The sequence below is a fragment of the Natator depressus genome, chromosome 1 (assembly GCF_965152275.1).
Source record: "Natator depressus isolate rNatDep1 chromosome 1, rNatDep2.hap1, whole genome shotgun sequence".
Lineage (NCBI taxonomy): Eukaryota > Metazoa > Chordata > Testudines > Cheloniidae > Natator > Natator depressus.
The window spans coordinates 27319538-27337436 of NC_134234.1; the positions used below are offsets into that span (position 1 = coordinate 27319538).

At 39.3% G+C, this 17899-nt stretch overlaps 1 protein-coding gene across 1 annotated transcript in view; it reads right to left on the reverse strand.

The window, feature by feature from the left end:
• Positions 1-17899, reverse strand: part of SLC36A4 (solute carrier family 36 member 4) — a 224511-nt gene that overhangs the window by 175570 nt on the left and 31042 nt on the right. Inside the window, exons 5-7 of the mRNA XM_074956598.1 lie at positions 15627-15722; positions 14542-14626; positions 450-677 (exon numbers count right to left, since the gene is read on the reverse strand). Of these exons, the coding sequence (XP_074812699.1) occupies positions 450-677; positions 14542-14626; positions 15627-15722 (409 nt within the window). The remainder of the gene's footprint in view (positions 1-449; positions 678-14541; positions 14627-15626; positions 15723-17899) is intronic.

Here is a 17899-nt window from a genome sequence, read left to right on the forward strand (position 1 = left end):
CAAATGTTCAGTACTGTATTTGGAGAGACACTGGAATTAAGTGTTACAGTTTAAATTGCTGCCCTGTTGAACTGAAGGGACAGGCAGTGGAACAGAATCCCCAAAGCTGCAGGTGACAGGCATGGAGGATAATTTTTTCACACTCAAGGGGCAAAAGTTCTTTAAAACATGTACTCTTTTCTTTTACTGCCTTAATGGCAGGAGCAATTAGTAGGCATTTCCTTTCTTTTTTACAGTCCAATTTCCCATAAATGTCACATCTTCAAAAGGCTCTCTCTTTCTGCCACTTTTTAAATACCCATCACTTTAGTACCTGCAGTATAAGCCATGCTGTGTGAAAGTTAGGTTAATAAATATAAATCTAATAGTCACTTGACATTATATACAAATTCCAAATGAGATGTCACATCTTCACAAAACAATTGGGGGGGGGGGGGATGTATACTCACTCGAAGGATGTACTGGTAAATAATTACCAGGCTGACAGCCATGGAAAGATTGGCAAGGAACGAAAGCACAGACAGGCTCTTAAGGTCACGAATGAAGACCAGAAGGATAATAAATGGCAGAAAACACAGCATGTATATTCGTAAATCAACACTCCTTTTCTCAGAGGGACCACTGGTACTAGTGTCATTGATCGGTACAATCCTGTTCTCCAAAAATCCTTCATGGACCTGGAGGGAAGATGTTTTTAAAAACATCAGCAGCACTGTATTTTATGTGAATGATTATATTTGTTATACTTTTAAAATCCCAGCTATAACATTTAAAGGTGCTTAAGGGAGAGTTAGACACCCAACTCCTACTAACTTTCAATGGGAGTTGGACACTTGCCTCCCCAATTTAGTTAAAGCATTAGTCTTGTCTACACTCATACTTGCACCAGTTTAATTAAACTGTTTTAAACTGGTGCAAACCCAGCTGTCTATATTTTAATTTAAAAGTGGGTTATTTCCATTCAACTTAAACTTGTTCCCAATCAACTTAAGCTAAACTCAAAAAGCCATTCTTATACAGAGATAAAAGTCCATGCAGAGGTTTGCACTTGCTGAACAGAATTGGTTTAGATTAAACAGGTACAATTCTCCCTGTAGTCAAGTCTAAAATATTCCTAGATTCCATATAACAATACAGCAATTTCCCAATGTTATTCAAAAGAGTAAGCATGTAAAAACTCACAATTGTTCTTGTACATTAGAAAATATTTAACATGATCGATGGTGTTAAAATTTCTTTTATGAAAATCACATCAATTTATGGCATGAATGCCGTGATCAAAAGCAGTGGTAAGCCAAAACATTTGAGGTGACAGACTGCATTCCTCAAAACAGTAACAGTTTCGTTCCATTTTCTTTAAAAGCTATAGTGGCTTTATCCTATAGAATGGGTGATCTCTTTTTAATCATTTTCCCACCATATTTTCCCATCCTGTACCCCGAGTATCTGATAAGGTTAGTTTGCTTGCATTGCAGAAAGCCTTAAACTTGTAGACTTGAGAAAAGGAACACAAAAAAAAATATGTAAAGTTATTAATTCTATGTGATGTGAAAAGAAACAAGCACAACTGAGACGTCACTGGTCTGAAACTCAAAACAACTGCACACAATAAACTGCCTTCTAAACACCAAGAGAGACAAGGTGGATGAGGTAATATCCGTTATTGGACCAGCTTCTGTTGGTGAGAGAGAAGCTCGAAAGCTTCTCTCTCTCATCTACAAAAGTTGGTGCAATGAAAGATATTCCCTCACCCACCTTGTCTCTCTAATATCCTGGGACTGACACAGCTACAATACCACTTCTAAATTCCAAATCAGCCAACCGTACTACTGTAGTCACAACCTGAGCATCTAACACAAAACTGTAGCTCAGAGAACGTGCTGTGAAAGTAGAGCTACTCCAGTCTCACAGATAAAGTATATTTATAATAATACATGAGCATTATGGTCCTGTTTATCTACTTCAGAGGTGTTAAAAGAATTAATTAGTCAACGTTTGAACAATGCTTTTCACATGTGTACTGCTATACAAGAGCTACTTACCTGTACAAAAGAAACAAAGATACCACTGAGCCTCTTAACAGAAAACACTTTCAGCAGTTTACAATGAAAGTATATGTACGAGTACCAGCGTCATGTTCCAGAGTATATGTAGTCACATTAGTACTAAAACAGACAACACGATACAACAGCAATAGTCAATGCATCAGTGCACACACTGAAAGAAAATACAATTTTCTATACGGTACATCCACTGTTTTCCAGTCATAAGTGACATGGTAATCACGTTTCTAAATTAAGCATGTTAATGAAGTGCATTGCGATGTCGTTAGTGAGTTTTATGGTCATCATCAAGGCCCCTCATAAGAACAGCCATAATGGGTCAGATCAATGGTCAATCTACCAAGTATCCTGTCTTCCAGCAGTGGACAGTGCCAGATGCTTCAGAGGGAATGATCAGAACAGGGCAATTTATCGAGTGATCCATGCCCTGGTGTCCAGTCACAGCTTCTGGCAGTCAGATTTTTTGGGATACCCAAAGCATGGGGTTGTGTCCCTGACAATCTTGGCTAATAGCCAATTATGGACCTATCCTCCATGAACTAATCTAATTCGTTTTTGAACCCAGTTATATTTTTAGCCTCCACAACATCCCCTGGCAACAAGTTCCACAGGTTGATTGTGAATTGTGTGAAGACATACTTCCTTTTGTTTGTTTTAAACCTGCTGCCTATTAATTTCACTGGGTGACCCCTGCTTCTTGTATTATGTGAAGGGGTAAATAACACTTCCTTATTCACTTTCTCCACACCCTTCATGATTTTACAGACCGCTATCATATCCCCTCTTAGTCGCCTTTTTTTTTTCCCCTAAGATGAACAACCCTAGTCTTTTTAATCTCTGCTCGTATGGAAGCTGTTTTATATCTCAACTCATTTTTGTTTCCCTTCTCTGAACCTTTTTCCAATACTAATATAGCTTTTTTGAGATGGGGCTACCAAAACTTCATGTAGTAGTCACGGTGTGAGAATACCAGGGACTTGTATAGTGGCATTATCATATTTTCTATCTTATTATCTATCCCTTTCCTAGTCATATAATCATAGAAGATTAGGGTTGGAAGAGACCTCAGGAGGTCATCTAGTAAAACCCCCTGCTCAAGGCAGGACCAACACCAACTAAATCATCCCAGCCATGGTTTTGTCAAGCCAGGCCTTAGAAACCTCTAACGATGGAGATTCCACCACCTCCTTAGGCAACCCATTCCAGTGATTCACCACCCTCCTAGTTAAATAGTGTTTCCTAATATTCAGCCTAGACCTCCCCCACTGCAACTTGAGACTATTGCTCCTTGTTCTGTCATCTGCCACCACTGAGAACAGCCTAGCTCCATCCTCTTTGAAACCCCCCTTCAGGTAGTTGAAGGCTGCTACCAAATCCCCCCTCACTCTTCTCTTCTGCAGACTAAACAAGCCCAGTTCCCTCAGTCTCTCCTAGTGAGTCATGTGCCCCAGCCCCTTGATCATTTTCATTGCCCTCTGCTGGACTCTCTCCAATTTGTCCACATCATTTCTGTAGTTGGGTGCCCAAAACTGGACGCAGTACTCCAGATGTGGCCAGATGGTTCCTAACTTTCTGTTAGCTTTTTTATTGCTGCTGCACATTGAGCAGATGTTTTCAGAGTTGGAGACTATCCACAATGACTCCAAGATCTCTTTCTTGAGAGGTAACAGCTAATTTAAACCCAATCATTTTGTATGTATAGTTGGGATTATGTTTTCTGATGTGCATTACTTTGCATTTATCAATATGGAATGTCACCTGCCACCTTCTTGCACAGTCACTCAGTTTTGGGAGATCCCTTTGTAACTTTTCACAGTCAGCTTTGGACTTAACTTTTGTATCCTATGCAAAAACTTTGCTACCTGTTTACCCCTTTTTCCAGGTCATATATGAATATGCTGAACAGAACTGGTCCCAGTACAGATCCTTGGGGTACCCCACTATTTACCTCTCTCCACTGTGAAAACTGACCATATATTCCTACTCTTTGCCTCCTACCTTTTAACCAATTACTGATCCATGAGAGGACCTTCCCTCTTATCCTATGTCTGCTTACTTTGAGTAAGAGCCTTTGGGGAAGGACCTTGTCAAAGGCTTTCTGGAAGTCCAAGTACACTATACCCATTAGATCAACCTTGTCTCTATGTTTGTTGACCCCCTTCAAAGAATTCTAAGCAATTGGTGAGGCATGATTTCCCTTTACAAAACCCCTGTGACTCTTCTCCAACATTTCATGTTCATCTACGCGTCTGATAATTCTGTTCTTTACTATAGTTTCAACCAAGTCTGGAGCCTTTTTTAAAAAATGCCATTTCATTAGTAATACTCCAGTCATCTGGCACAGAAGCTAATTTAAGCAATAGGTTACATACCATAGTTACCAGTCCTGCAATTTCATATTTGAGTTCCTTCAGAGCTTTTGGGTGAATACCATTGAGTCCTAGTGATTTATCACTATTTAAATTTATCAGTTTGTCCCAAAACCTCCTCTTTTGACACCTCAATCTGGGACAGTTCCTCAGATTTGTCACCTAAAAAGAATGGCTCAAGTGTGGGAATTTCGCTCACATCCTCTGCAGTGAAGATCAATACAATGAATTCATGTAGCTTCTCCACAACTGCCTTGTCTTCCTTGACTCCCTCAGGTATATTCCATTACAAGATGGACCCAAATTCTTCAGCAAGGGCCTCTAGTTTCCACAGCATTCAAGTGAGGCAGACTAGAAAGCTTGTGGCAGCTTTAGATAGGTTGGTACAGTCACCCGTGTTATTTATTTTGATGCCAAATGTCATTTGTATTAGTTTGCCACAACACATTCAGTCTACACAGCTGCAGGGTTTTGTACCGACAATTAATAACTATATTAAATGGGCTTTATTTGTTTGGGTGGTGAAGTGGAAGAAAGGTAGAGCTAGAGATTTTGGTAGTTGAGCGGTTATGAGCATCTGGACAGGAACGGGAGACCGTTTGGGGCTGTAAAGCAAAGAGCAGGAAAAGTGTTGACATTTAAATTGCCAGCTTGGTTAAGATTCAGAGTTAACGGCCCACTGAAGATTAGTGGGACTTTTCACTCTTCTCATTCCTATTGTTTCAGGCTGTCTGCAAACTCAGGCAGACAAAAATCCTTTTTTTTAAATTCCTTTTTGTTGCAACCACAAGAGTTAAAAAGAATGATTTATTAATGGAAAGCTAAGGACACAGCTCAGCAGAAGGAAGTGGATTTTCCAGCAACCATGGAATACACAGGTCTCTAGTCATTACTAGTACACCAACCAATCTGATCCTGCAAGATATGGAGCATCCTCTGGAAAGTACTAAGCACACTTCAACTCCTGCTGAAGTCAATGGAAAATGAGGGGGCTCAGAATACCTGAAGCCTGAGTTCTTAGAAAGCTACCTCAAAGAGTTAAGTAAATCTAGACATGAAAGATTAAATTTCCTACAAGCTTCTCTCACTACAAATTGTATAAACTGTCTAACATTTCCCAATTTCAGTGAATTCACATACCCACAATTGCCTCTTTGTGCTGGCCAGTAGTGTGACAGACAGCTAGTAAATCTGCTATTTCCCTAAAGTCATCTGAAGTAAACTTCTCATTCCAAATCTCATTCGCCAATAGTAAACTTAAAATAAAAACACAGAGCAAGTCACTGTGCAAAAGCTTTAACTACCTTTCAGTTATACAAGAAAGTCTTGAGCAATTGCTCTTTCACTTTCAAACACATACACAGCCAAAGATGCTCCATACATAAGAACATAGGCTGGGATTCTCTAAGAAATCCAGTGGCTTTTGGGCATGTCACTCCCTTAGGTTCCCTTGAAAGTCTCAGCTACCATAAATATTTAACATAACATACAGCATTTGAGCAGTGGAAGCACACACATGCTTTCTATGCTAACATACCTTGCATCGTATGTAAAGATTTTAGTCTGTTACGCCATTCAAAAATGCATCCTGCTATTAAATAGATAAGACAGAAAGAGATATTGCAGGGACAGAATGGTAATCTTTTTAAAACCCTCCAGTTTTAATTTAACTTTCTGCCAAAATAATTTCAAGTATTATTTTTCCTCTTAAAACAAGAAGAAATATTTTTTAAGAAATCCATACACACAATTTTCGCTTTATACAGACAAACCTCAGTAAGGAGTTCCTAAAAAACAGAGAGCTCTCGTTTTTCTATTAGCTGAATTGCAAATAAAGTGGTGCTTAGTGGAAAAATGTTGCTTGAGTTCACAATGTTTTATATTTCATAAATCATTAGGGAAGTTCAAATCTATTCAGATCCCTACATGGCACCCATGCTATGTTATCTGAACACCTTTACGTTATGTCACAAGGGGGTGGTCATATTAATGTCTTTCATATATACTCATCCTGTGTTTGGCTGACAGACACAACGGGCTCATGTACCCACAAAGATACTTCACATGTACACACATACAAATAATCCACAGCTGTCCTTAGATGAACACTGATGCAGATATCTGCAAAGTGTTGGCTAACAAACACTATCACACTCTGGGATACCCAAATCCACAGCTGTAACCTCCAGAGGTGGCCAGAGCAATCAACACAGGTTGTAAGTGTTTGGTGTGAGATGTCTGCCTTCTGCTCCCCTAAATCTGTCAATGTGTCTACAGTGTAGTAGGGCTATTCCTCCAAAGCTTCTGACATTTCCCCAGAGTTGGGGGAGCAGAGGCCTTGCCATTGTTATGGGAGTCTGAAACATACATTTTCCCATAAAATGCAGTTTATATAGGTAAGGGACAAGGGGACAGAGACATAATATGGACACTGCCCCTTTTTGAAGGCACCCTCTCCTGGCAGAAGAAAGTGAGAGAGAAGAACCATTAATGAAGGCTAATTCTACCAGGGAAGAGTAGGCCTTGATGCCTCCCCTCACAAAGAGGTACACAACCTGTAGAAAACTAAGAAGGTTAGTAAAGCAGATATTTTTAGCACCCTTTAATGAAAATAGATCATTCAACTGCAGTTGAGGGCAATATTAAACAATATCACCTGTTACTTTCTTTCAGGAAATATTTTTCCTGATGTTCATCTCAGTCAATACTTGTACATTGTATCCCTGCCTCTGGGAAATACAGTGTAGTTTCTGTTTGCTAATTAAAGCTACCTGATATTTGCGGTGCTTAAAAAAACCTACTACACCAAGGAACTTTTCCTTCCAGTTCAGGACAAAAAGAAATTTCAAAATGTCAGAATTTCCCAGGGAAAAAAAATTCTGAGTTTCAACCAGGTTTAATATTGAAATGTATACTTTTGCATAAGCTAAACTAGATAAGGCAGACTCACCTTCAGTTAGAAAAAGAACACACAATGGGGAAAGGGGAATAGGCTATCCCAGCACAAGGTACCTTTATTGCAGTCTAACTGTTCCCACACTAAAAGCTGTACTAGTATAACTATTTGAGGTTAAAAAAAAATTAACACCCCTAACCGACATAGTTTTGGAACAAAAACAGTGCATAGACTAGACCTAAGGCTTTGTCTAGACAAGTTTTCAGAGATGGCCACTGAAGTCACATTGACCCTTGATAGCTTTCTTTCAAAGGTGTACTCACCAATGTCAAAGACTACATTTCAGAGACCACCCTGCTCAACATGTGAAAAAATGGCTTCTGCTGAGCCATACACGTTGCTTATTGAGGAAATAAGTTTTGTGTTGCTGGTGAGATTTTTTCTATTGCTGGTGAGAGTTTTCAGGGGAGAGGGATAGCTCAGTGGTTTGAGCACTGGCCTGCTAAACCCAGGGTTATGAGTTCAATCCTTGAGGGGGCCATTTAGGAGCTGGAGCAAAAATTGGGGATTGGTCCTGCTTTGAGCAGGGGGTTGGACTAGATGACCTCCTGAGGTCCCTTGCAACCCTCGTATTCTATGATTCTATAGCTGAAACTCACACCTGCACCTTCCTTGGATATTTAAAGTTTCAGAAAATTATGAATAAATGGAAATTTTGAAAACTCAACTCCAACAGTCCCTCTGCTTAACCACTGTCATTAGGTCTGGTCTATACACTTTTTTTTTGTTTGTACTGATGTAACTATTTTGGCTAGGGGTGTGATTTTTTTTTTTAAACCAAAACAGATATACCAGTATAAAGGCACTTAAACCAGTATGTCATAAATATAAAGGGAAAGGTAAACCCCTTTAAAATCCCTCCTGGCCAGAGGAAAACTCCTCTCACCTGTAAAGGGTTAAGAAGCTAAAGGTAACCTCGCTGGCACCTGACCAAAATGACCAATGAGGAGACAAGATACTTTCAAAAGCTGGGAGGAGGGAGAGAAACAAAGGGTCTGTGTGTCTGTCTTTATGCTGCTTTGCCGGGGATAGACCAGGAATGGAGTCTTAGAACTTTTAGTAAGTAATCTAGCTAGGTACGTGTTAGATTATGATTTCTTTAAATGGCTGAGAAAAGAATTGTGCTGAATAGAATAACTATTTCTGTCTGTGTATCCTTTTTGTAACTTAAGTTTTTGCCTAGAGGGATTCTCTATGTTTTGAATCTAATTACCCTGTAAGGTATCTACCATCCTGATTTTACAGAGGGGATTTCTTTACTTCTATTTACTCCTATTTCTATTAAAAGTCTTCTTGTAAGAAAACTGAATGCTTTTTCATTGTTCTCAGATCCAAGGGTTTGGGTCTGTGGTCACCTATGCAAATTGGTGAGGCTTTTTATCCAACATTTCCCAGGAAAGGGGGGGGGGTGCAAGTGTTGGGAGGATTGTTCATTGTTCTTAAGATCCAAGGGTCTGGGTCTGTAGTCACCTAGGCAAATTGGTGAGGCTTTTTACCAAACCTTGTCCAGGAAGTGGGGTGCAAGGTTTTGGGAAGAATTTGGGGGGAAAGATGTTTCCAAACAGCTCTTCCCCAGTAACCAGTATTTGTTTGGTGGTGGTAGCGGCCAATCCAAGGACAAAGGGTGGAATATTTTGTACCTTGGGGAAGTTTTGACCTAAGCTGGTAAAGATAAGCTTAGGAGGTTTTTCATGCAGGTCCCCACATCTGTACCCTAGCGTTCAGAGTGGGGAAGGAACCTTGACACAGTATAACTTATTCCCTTTTCTGTATGGATAAATCCATGCTGGTAAAAAGCACCTTTATACCTGTAAAACTGCCTCCACCATGAGATGGTGAGGAGCTGTAGTGCTTTAACTTTTCTGGTATAGTTAAAGTGGCATAACTTTTCTGTTTAGACAAGGCCTTAGCAGTTTACCATAGGCATCACAGAAGAGGATGGCTTTGAAAAAGGTCAGGGTAGTGGTTCTGCAAATGGCTTCAGAGAGGGCAAACAATATGGATGGGGTAGCCAAGGAGAGGTGAGCAAACAGGCTGTGGAGGCTAACATTATTGGCAGAGTAAAGGAAGCACAATATGATGACACAAGATTCAAGAGCAGACAAGAAAGGAAAAGGAGTAACTTTTCATTTTGCTGCTCCGAGTGGAGTGGCATGGAGGAGAGTCTGAGTGAGACAGAGCAACATGCGAAACCCACACTGAAATTTCAGTTCCTAACTTTGTGCTATTCAGGTGCAGGCTATTGTATCATTGCTCAACCTTGTCTTTGTAAGTAGCACTAAAAACCACCACTGAACTTTTAAACAAGTCAACAAATATGAAATAACAATGTGCACCAGTTTCCCTGGCTTATATGCTGCGTAGGGTGACACAAGTTTGCCACTGATTATGTTAAGATGGACTGAATATGACACATCCTTTACCTAACCTACTCTCCTTCACAATATCAGACTCGATATCATCTTAGACAGCTATTCCTGCTAACAGTTGTTTTTAAACTACTGCAGTTTGCCTCTAGTGCGTCATTGCATTTCAGTTAGTCGTACTGGGCCAAGACACATCTGACATTACCCCTTGCCTTTTCTTTCCTATCAATGGAGCATAGTAACTCGCAAACATACTATCAGTTTAGACAATTCTCTCCACTCAAATGTCACACATAGTCAGTAGGCGCAGTGCTGTAAAAACACATGGGTCTCCAATGCCCACATAATCTCTTCCTCCCCAAATCTTCTCCGTTATGATTAAGCATGCAGCAGATTTTCTCAATGGTAAAATTCAGCTCAAGAATGTGTTACAACAAGGTATGTTTGCTATTGAGCATCACCTCTTGCCTTCATTGCACTGACACAAAGAAGGCTGGATTTCTACTAAAGAAAAGTATCCTCAGCTTTTCGAGAATTTCAACAAAGAACAGAATCTCAAGTTTGTTTTTTACGTTGACCATAACATACATGAAGAGAAAGCTTAGTTGCAAAGTCAAGCGCTCAAAAATTACGAAGTGCCCAAATTAGGGTTGCTCACACTACCTTGTGTGTATGCACTGTGTTACAGACTTTAATTACAATGGTTAAAATTTGGCAAAGTTATAAGCAACAAAAAATAGAGTCTTACAATGGGAAGTTTCAAGCAACCTTAATAGCTAGAACCAGAAGATATATAATGCATTTTATATGGAAGGAAACTGTATTGAATCCCTTACAGGATTGGAAAGAGAAAGCAAACATTTAGACCTACACACAATGCTTACCATAGTTAGTAAATGCTTATTTAGAAGGGATTTGGACTGATGATGACTCGCTGCATATGCCAGGCTCTTTATAAAATATTTGTCAACCTTTTGTTTTGCAAGATAGCAAGACAGCAAACTCAACATAGGAAAATGCAAAGTTTTTTTGAGAAAGTACAAGGTTTTGGCCACGATTTTGAAAATCAGAAGTCCTGAATACCCAACTGCTCCCATTAAGGCAAATTTTAAAAAATATTGGCCTTTCTTCATTGAAAATTGACCATTTATTCTCCACCATTTTGTATTATTTAACTCTTAATGATTTGTGGATGCAGGCTGTACAAGAAATACTACAGCAAATAAAGTTGCACAATTGAAAGAACTCAGCTGATGCAGCATATGAAAAGTTATGTTTACAAACATTTATCTGGCATCCACTACCCCAGTACCTGGGACTCCGAAGTGGTTAAGGATCAAAGGTTTGTGTGAATTATTTACTTTATACACAGATGTTCCTGACCCTCTATGTCCCCACCGGAGCTCTATTTATCATTTAAGGGGACACAGTTATGTGTTAACATTGAAATAATTGAAGAGTGATGCCACTCCAGCAAGATACCACAGGGTATGTCTACACTGAAATTAAACACCCCTGGCTGGCCCGTTTCAACTGGCTCAGGCTTGTGAGGCTCAGGTTGCAGGGCTGTGGGGTCCCAGAGCCCGGACACCAGCCCAAGCCCAAATGTCTACACCGCAATCAAAAATAGCCCAAGCCATTTGAGCCCATATCAGCTGACACAGGCCAGCCACAGGTGTTTAACTGAAGTATAGACATACACGGAGAGACTGGTCAGCCTTTTTGACAGGCTCTGGTTCAAGCATTCCATTTTTTTTATGGAGACAATAGTAGCAACTGTTACACCAGCCTCATCCTCAAATTTGGCACAATTACTCTTCATTGGACCACTGAAATTTCCATGTAACATTTAAAGAAAAATATTTACTAACTCTGTAGAGGAAATATTTTAAAAGGCTACTTAACTAATATTTCCCTTCCATTTTCCCTCTACACATTTCTTTGGATTCCTCTAGCTAAAGAATTGCAGTTCCCACACAAGCATACTCAGCTAACATCTCCAACATAAGCCAATTCTGAAATTTTAAAATTAACACACAAGCTATTCTCCCGTTCGATATAACCAACTTGAGCTACACTAAGATTAGCCAATGGAACTGTCCGACTCTGTCAGCTACATCCATTTTCAACATCTTGCTTCCCCGACTCACCATCTCCACTCCTTCCAGAGACCGCATGGAGCTACACTACATAGCAGGGGATAGGGGAAGGTTGATAATGGGGCTTTGAGGGAGGGCAAGAAAGGAGAATGAGGTTTGTATCTGGGGGGAAGGGCTGACTGGGTTTGGGGAGCACAGCTGTATAGGAGATCCCCATGCCTTTGCACCAAGACTGATGTCAATGCAGAGACATGTGGCTCCCTAATGCTTCAACCTCAGCTCTCCAGCACACTACACAGCAGCACCAGGGAAGCCAAGCTTGGAAATATCAGCTGTTCAAGGGATCACCACGGTGTTGCTGTGCCAGTGCCCTGGGGGCGCCAGAATAGCCAAGTCAGGAGTCCTCCAAACTAATGCTTTGTGTGGAGGAAGCAGTGTCATGGGTGAGGTCATGAGGAGAGGAAATCAAGGTGGTAAATTGGGTGCAAGAGTTGGGTGAGAACTAATTATTCCGTGGCTTTTAATGCTTGTGTTAATGGCATGTGCAACTAAGCAACTTAAATGCTTTTTCATAAAGTTTGGCTTTGGGGAGAATCAATGCATTATATATTTAAAGCAGTACCAATTTAGGTCCTTTGGTGCCCTCTACAGGACAGAGTTCTGCAATATAGATCTTTGTGGCTCTGAAGGAGACAGCTTCTTATCTCCTTATCATACCGTGGAAGAGAAGAACTTCAATTCAAATCAAATTAATTGAAAAGTGAAACCTCTGAATTTTTGATAAGTTTGATTCAATTACAGAGTACATTTCATATTTCCTTGTGGCTGTTTCTCTTGCCTAGGATGAATTTGTTACTTGATCTCTCCCCAGGGTTAAACTCCTGGGGGAAGGTAGCAAAGTATTTCTTGTGAAGGCCCCTCTGTCTGAAATCCTGTAATAAATGAGGACCCAATTTTAATGGCCTTTAGAAGTGATGCAAGACACATCTGATTAGTCTTGTTTTTGCTTATAGGGTCAGTAACTAGGAAGATGTCATAGGTAAGCAGACCCATTGCTGCCTACCAATTTGATGGCAATTGTTTGGACTTGAACTTTATACTATGATGGATGCAATAAAAATTCACACAGAGAGTGGGGCCAGAGAAGGAAGAGACATACTACTGAAAATAATACGCACGCTGAGATTACGAGGCATTAGAATGGTAAAATACATTTTTATAATATGGTCTCACAACTACTGAATATCAGGAGCAGAGGCCCAAATCATAGTATATATAAATTGCATATGCAGATACTTTGCACTTTTATAGCAACTTACATCAGAGGATCTTAGAGCACTTCCCACAACACTCCTAAGAGAAAGGTAAGATACCTCGGGACCACTTCAGCCACCAATGAAGTATAACCAGTAGCAGTTTCAAAGCATATAGCTGTATTGCAGAATTGTCTAAGATAGGACATTAAGAACATCATATCTGATTGAAATTGGAGCGGGATTGTAGGGTAATTACCTGAGCTGAAAATTGTCAAGAAGCCCATGTTTAATGCCTCCATTCATTTGGGGGAATGTGGGACCTTGTAGAAATGTAATGTAGTCAGGATCTAACTTTATGTCTCATCTAAGAGATAATGGTTCTTTGGGTAACAATTCAGCACATTGCAAAAGTGTACAGTGCCATCTGCTGAATATCACCTGCAGCTCTCAGGTGTCTTATGGAGGTCTCCCATCCTAGTACTCAAATGGCCCAACCTTACTTAGCTTTTAGAGTCTAGCAGGATTACAGCATTATTGCAGGGCTGGTTGTTACTGAAGCAGAACAGCCTCATAATCTACATGTAAATCAACCACTCCCATTTCACTCAGTGATACCTTAAATTTGTGTGGAGGGAGGCTTCAGACACTTGCTGGAAGATATCATTAACCATAAACAATGTTGTCCATCTTCCCCAGTTCTTTACAGAATGCCTTTCCAATTGCCTAACAGCTTTTTCCATCCTCTGAGATGTGGCGCACACTGCTGCAGAGCTCAGAAAATAAACTGCTTTGCGTGTGGGCTCACACAAAGTATATAACTATAGTTAACTACAATCTTCAGGGCAGGGACTGTGTCTTTCTCTGCATTTGGAAACTTCCTAGCACTATTTTGGACATTATTGCAAACTAAATAATAAATAACAATTGCTACATATTGAGAGCAAGGTTGGGCCCAAGATCTGGATATGGAAAGAATATGTATATACTGTACAAGAGATTACACACATTTTGGAGCACAAATCCTAAGAGTTTATGGTACCCTACTCATTTTGTGCATGAAGAAACCATTATCTAAAATTTGGCAGAACTCCTCTTATCTTTCTAACACTGTTTAGCTGTGTGTAAAATAATTACATCCCATGGCTAAATTGTGAGATTAAGTGTTGAAATTTAAGAAAAACTGGAGGTCAGTGATGTCGCAGCTGCTTACACAAGCGCTGGATTTGGTTTAACCTACAAAGCAAGTGAATCACTTTCTACAAAAGTTAATTAGTGAGGTATCTTTGGGGGAAAGCAAGGTAGAGTTTACACTGTATGTATTCTCATTACGTGCATTATATGAATGGTATATTTGACATGGATGCAGAAAGGAAATAAAGCTGGAAATAAAAAGCTGCAGACAAAATTATTCCCATACAATGCTTTTACTCACTTGTTTCACATTTTCTGCTAAGAACACAACATAAACGCTGCAAAATCCCAGCTGTGTAATCACAAGAAAAAAGTCAACGATACACCTAGGTGGGAGAAAAAACACACACACACACATATTGAAGTTATGATATTAAAAGGGTTTTCAAACAATTAACCCATTTCCAAATGACATACATCTAGTGCTCCTTTTTATAGTGAGGTGGAAACAACAGCTGCAAAACACCAGGTTAAACTCTGGGGCACTGAAAAGCAGGTTCTTCTGCAAACGAAACATTGCATTCCTATAAAATAATCACCAAAAAATCCGAAAAAATTAATTCACGTTTTATACAATAACCAAAACACACTGCACACTATTGCTGCATCCTTGAAAATAGTAGGGCAAAGACATTTTCCTTGTGGAAAGAAGAAATTCTTTATATATGCTCATTAAAACAAATATTTATATTTAACAGCTCTAAAGTTTTGGATTTCATTATTATCTCACAATACCATAACCATTATTTAGTCTGCTGCATTATGACTCTGTTTTATAGATGGCAAAGGAAAATGACTGAGTTTCTCAAAGGGAAAAAAAATTCAGAGACAGACAACAAGTTATTGACATTTTTGTCTCATTAACATGAAATATAATAAAGATTGAACGTCAAATGCAAACTGCAGAGTAAAGACATGTCAAAGAATAGGTAGCTCCCTTTCAGGATGGATATATTATACCAGTCATTTAAGTATGCACTACAGAGTTGCTTAGAGTGAACCTTTATATGGAGGAATGTGTTTGTGGTAAAACAGAACTGAAATCCTAAATTGTTTTTATACATTAGAATGTGCAGAATGCAATTCTGGTTATACCAAATTTCTGCTTATAGAGTGAAACTGAAGTAAATTTTCTCCCACAGAACTTTAAAACTAAGTGCTTGACTGTGGGAATTACACTCTCACCCCATCCACACAAGATGTATAAAGTTTTTGCTAATCCACAGAAAGCAATATCATGATAGAAAGGTAAAATTCTAATATTTCACAGTTTATCCATTCCTTTTAATATTTCATTTATTAAATTAAATGCTGCAACAACCTTACCTTCCCCAGGAAGCTCTTTTTTGAAGGATGTTTAGGGGCCCTACTTCCATGGCGTAACTAACTGTGTCACTGTACCCTAATGAGGTCTTTTTCAATCTGAAATGAAAGAACAGAGAGAAGTTGATAGAAAATATCAAGGCCTAAAATATGATATTCTCTGCCATAGCTTGAAAATTTGTGGACATTTAGCATCTAAGCCATGATTCTGGTCCCAGTTAAGTCAATAGAGCAGGATCAGGTTTTTAAAGCACAGGTTTCTTATGGCATATCTACAAAAGTACTTACTGCACGGCACAGTGGGGTGTAAATCTACAGTGCTCCAGCATGCCGTGCACTGTCCACATAGACCCAGCTGCTGCGAACTAAAAAGTTCTCAATAACTTTGAGAGTATGTTAGTACGTGGCATGCTGAAGCACCATAGATTTACACCTCAGCTTGTCATGCAGTAGGTGCTCATGCAAACATACCCTGAGGGAACTGGTCTCCAGAAGGCGTGAATGCAAACATGGTGACCGACTTTGGGATTCTGGTGAGAGATATAGCTCCACCACACTTAAAAGTGAACTCTTTGCCTTATATCTATCTACAAAGCCCATTTATGAATGAGGTAAAAATTATTGATTCATAAATTCAAAGGCCAGAAGGGACCACTGTGATCATCTATTCTGACCTCCTGCATAACACAGACCAGAAGACTTCCGTGAAATAATTTTTTTTGAACTAGAGCATATCTTTTAAAAAGCATCCAATCTTGAAGAATCTGAGAATCTACCACAACCCTTAGTAAATTGTTCCAATGATTAATTACATTCACAGTTAAAAAATTACAATTTATTTCCAGTTTGAATTTGTCTAGCTTCAACTTCCAGCCAATGGATCTTGTTCTACTTTTATCTGCTACGCCAAAGACCCCACTATCAAATATTTGCTCCCTATGAAGATACTTACACATTGTGATCAAGTTGCCCCTTAACTTTCTCTTGGTTAAGATAAATAGATTGAGCTTCCAGAGTCTATCACTATAAGGCATGTTTTCTAATACTTTAATCATTTTCGTGCCTCTTCTCTGAACTTTCTCCAATTTATTGACAGATGAAGTAAGGCAGGATACAGTCTCCAGAGAGAGGTTATATCCCATTAAACTGGCCAAAAGGACAAGAATAATTCTGTGTTTTTACACATCAAATACATTTTGATTGTTCCTTTTCACTGAGATAGAAAACCAGCAATTTTGTTCAACCACATAACAATCCTATGTTTGATAATGAGATAGATATTTGTTAAGAAAAATCAATATTAGTTGTGAGATTCTAAGGCGATCCATCTGTGAATATGAGAGAGAAATACACACTTCCCCCACCAGGAGTGGGGCATTTGACTCCTCAACTGCATCATTTTAATATATTTCTTCCAGAATCTAAATGTAAAAATATCTAATTTTCCCTCAATCCAAGAAGACAGTGGTATTGTATTTTTATCAACGCGATTTAGTAGTAATTCATACTCCACTCTCCATAAAAGTGGGGTCATTTATAAAATGAATGCTTTTCAAAAGTTCTAGAATTATACTGCGGGTGGGAAAAGTAGAAAATGCTTTGCACTTGCCATCCAGTTTTCTATTTTAAACCACTATTTACTCAATATGCCAAGCTGCTTGGCAATGTTTTTCTGGATCTGGCTAATCAGTGCAAATGCCACCAGTACAGTAGTTCCATCACTGAAAAAACCCTGTCTCTCTTGCTTTTCCTGTAAGAAGCAGATAAATTACAGAACTTAAACTTAGGACCCTAGAGTAGCACACCTGCATGGGAACCAAAATCATTCCTTTGGATCACAAAGGTGCCTGTTCCCTTACAGACTAGAAAAATTGATCTAATATGAGCTCTCATAGCGTTAAACATTTCCCATCCATTGACTTTGCACAAGGAAACTGGAAGGAATACCTTTTTGCAAAAAGGTCATGGTCCTTGACAATGGCCCTTGATCATCCAATCCTCTCAGCACTCTACTTTTTCTCCTCACACTGCCAAAAGGATGCAATATTCAAAAAATGTTGGGAAGGTGGTGGGAGAGGGTATGTTAGTTGGACTGAAATGCTAGTAATTTAAAATGCTCTGCCAGAGAAGCTGTTGCTTTTGGATTCTTCCCAAAATGCATCTGTCTCATCTTCTCTCAGCCACTCACTTTTACTATTAGATTGTTACTCTCTCATTTCCTTTTCTACCCCATTTTTAATCTCTTTCTCTGAGCCTCTCTTTTCTCCATTATCTCT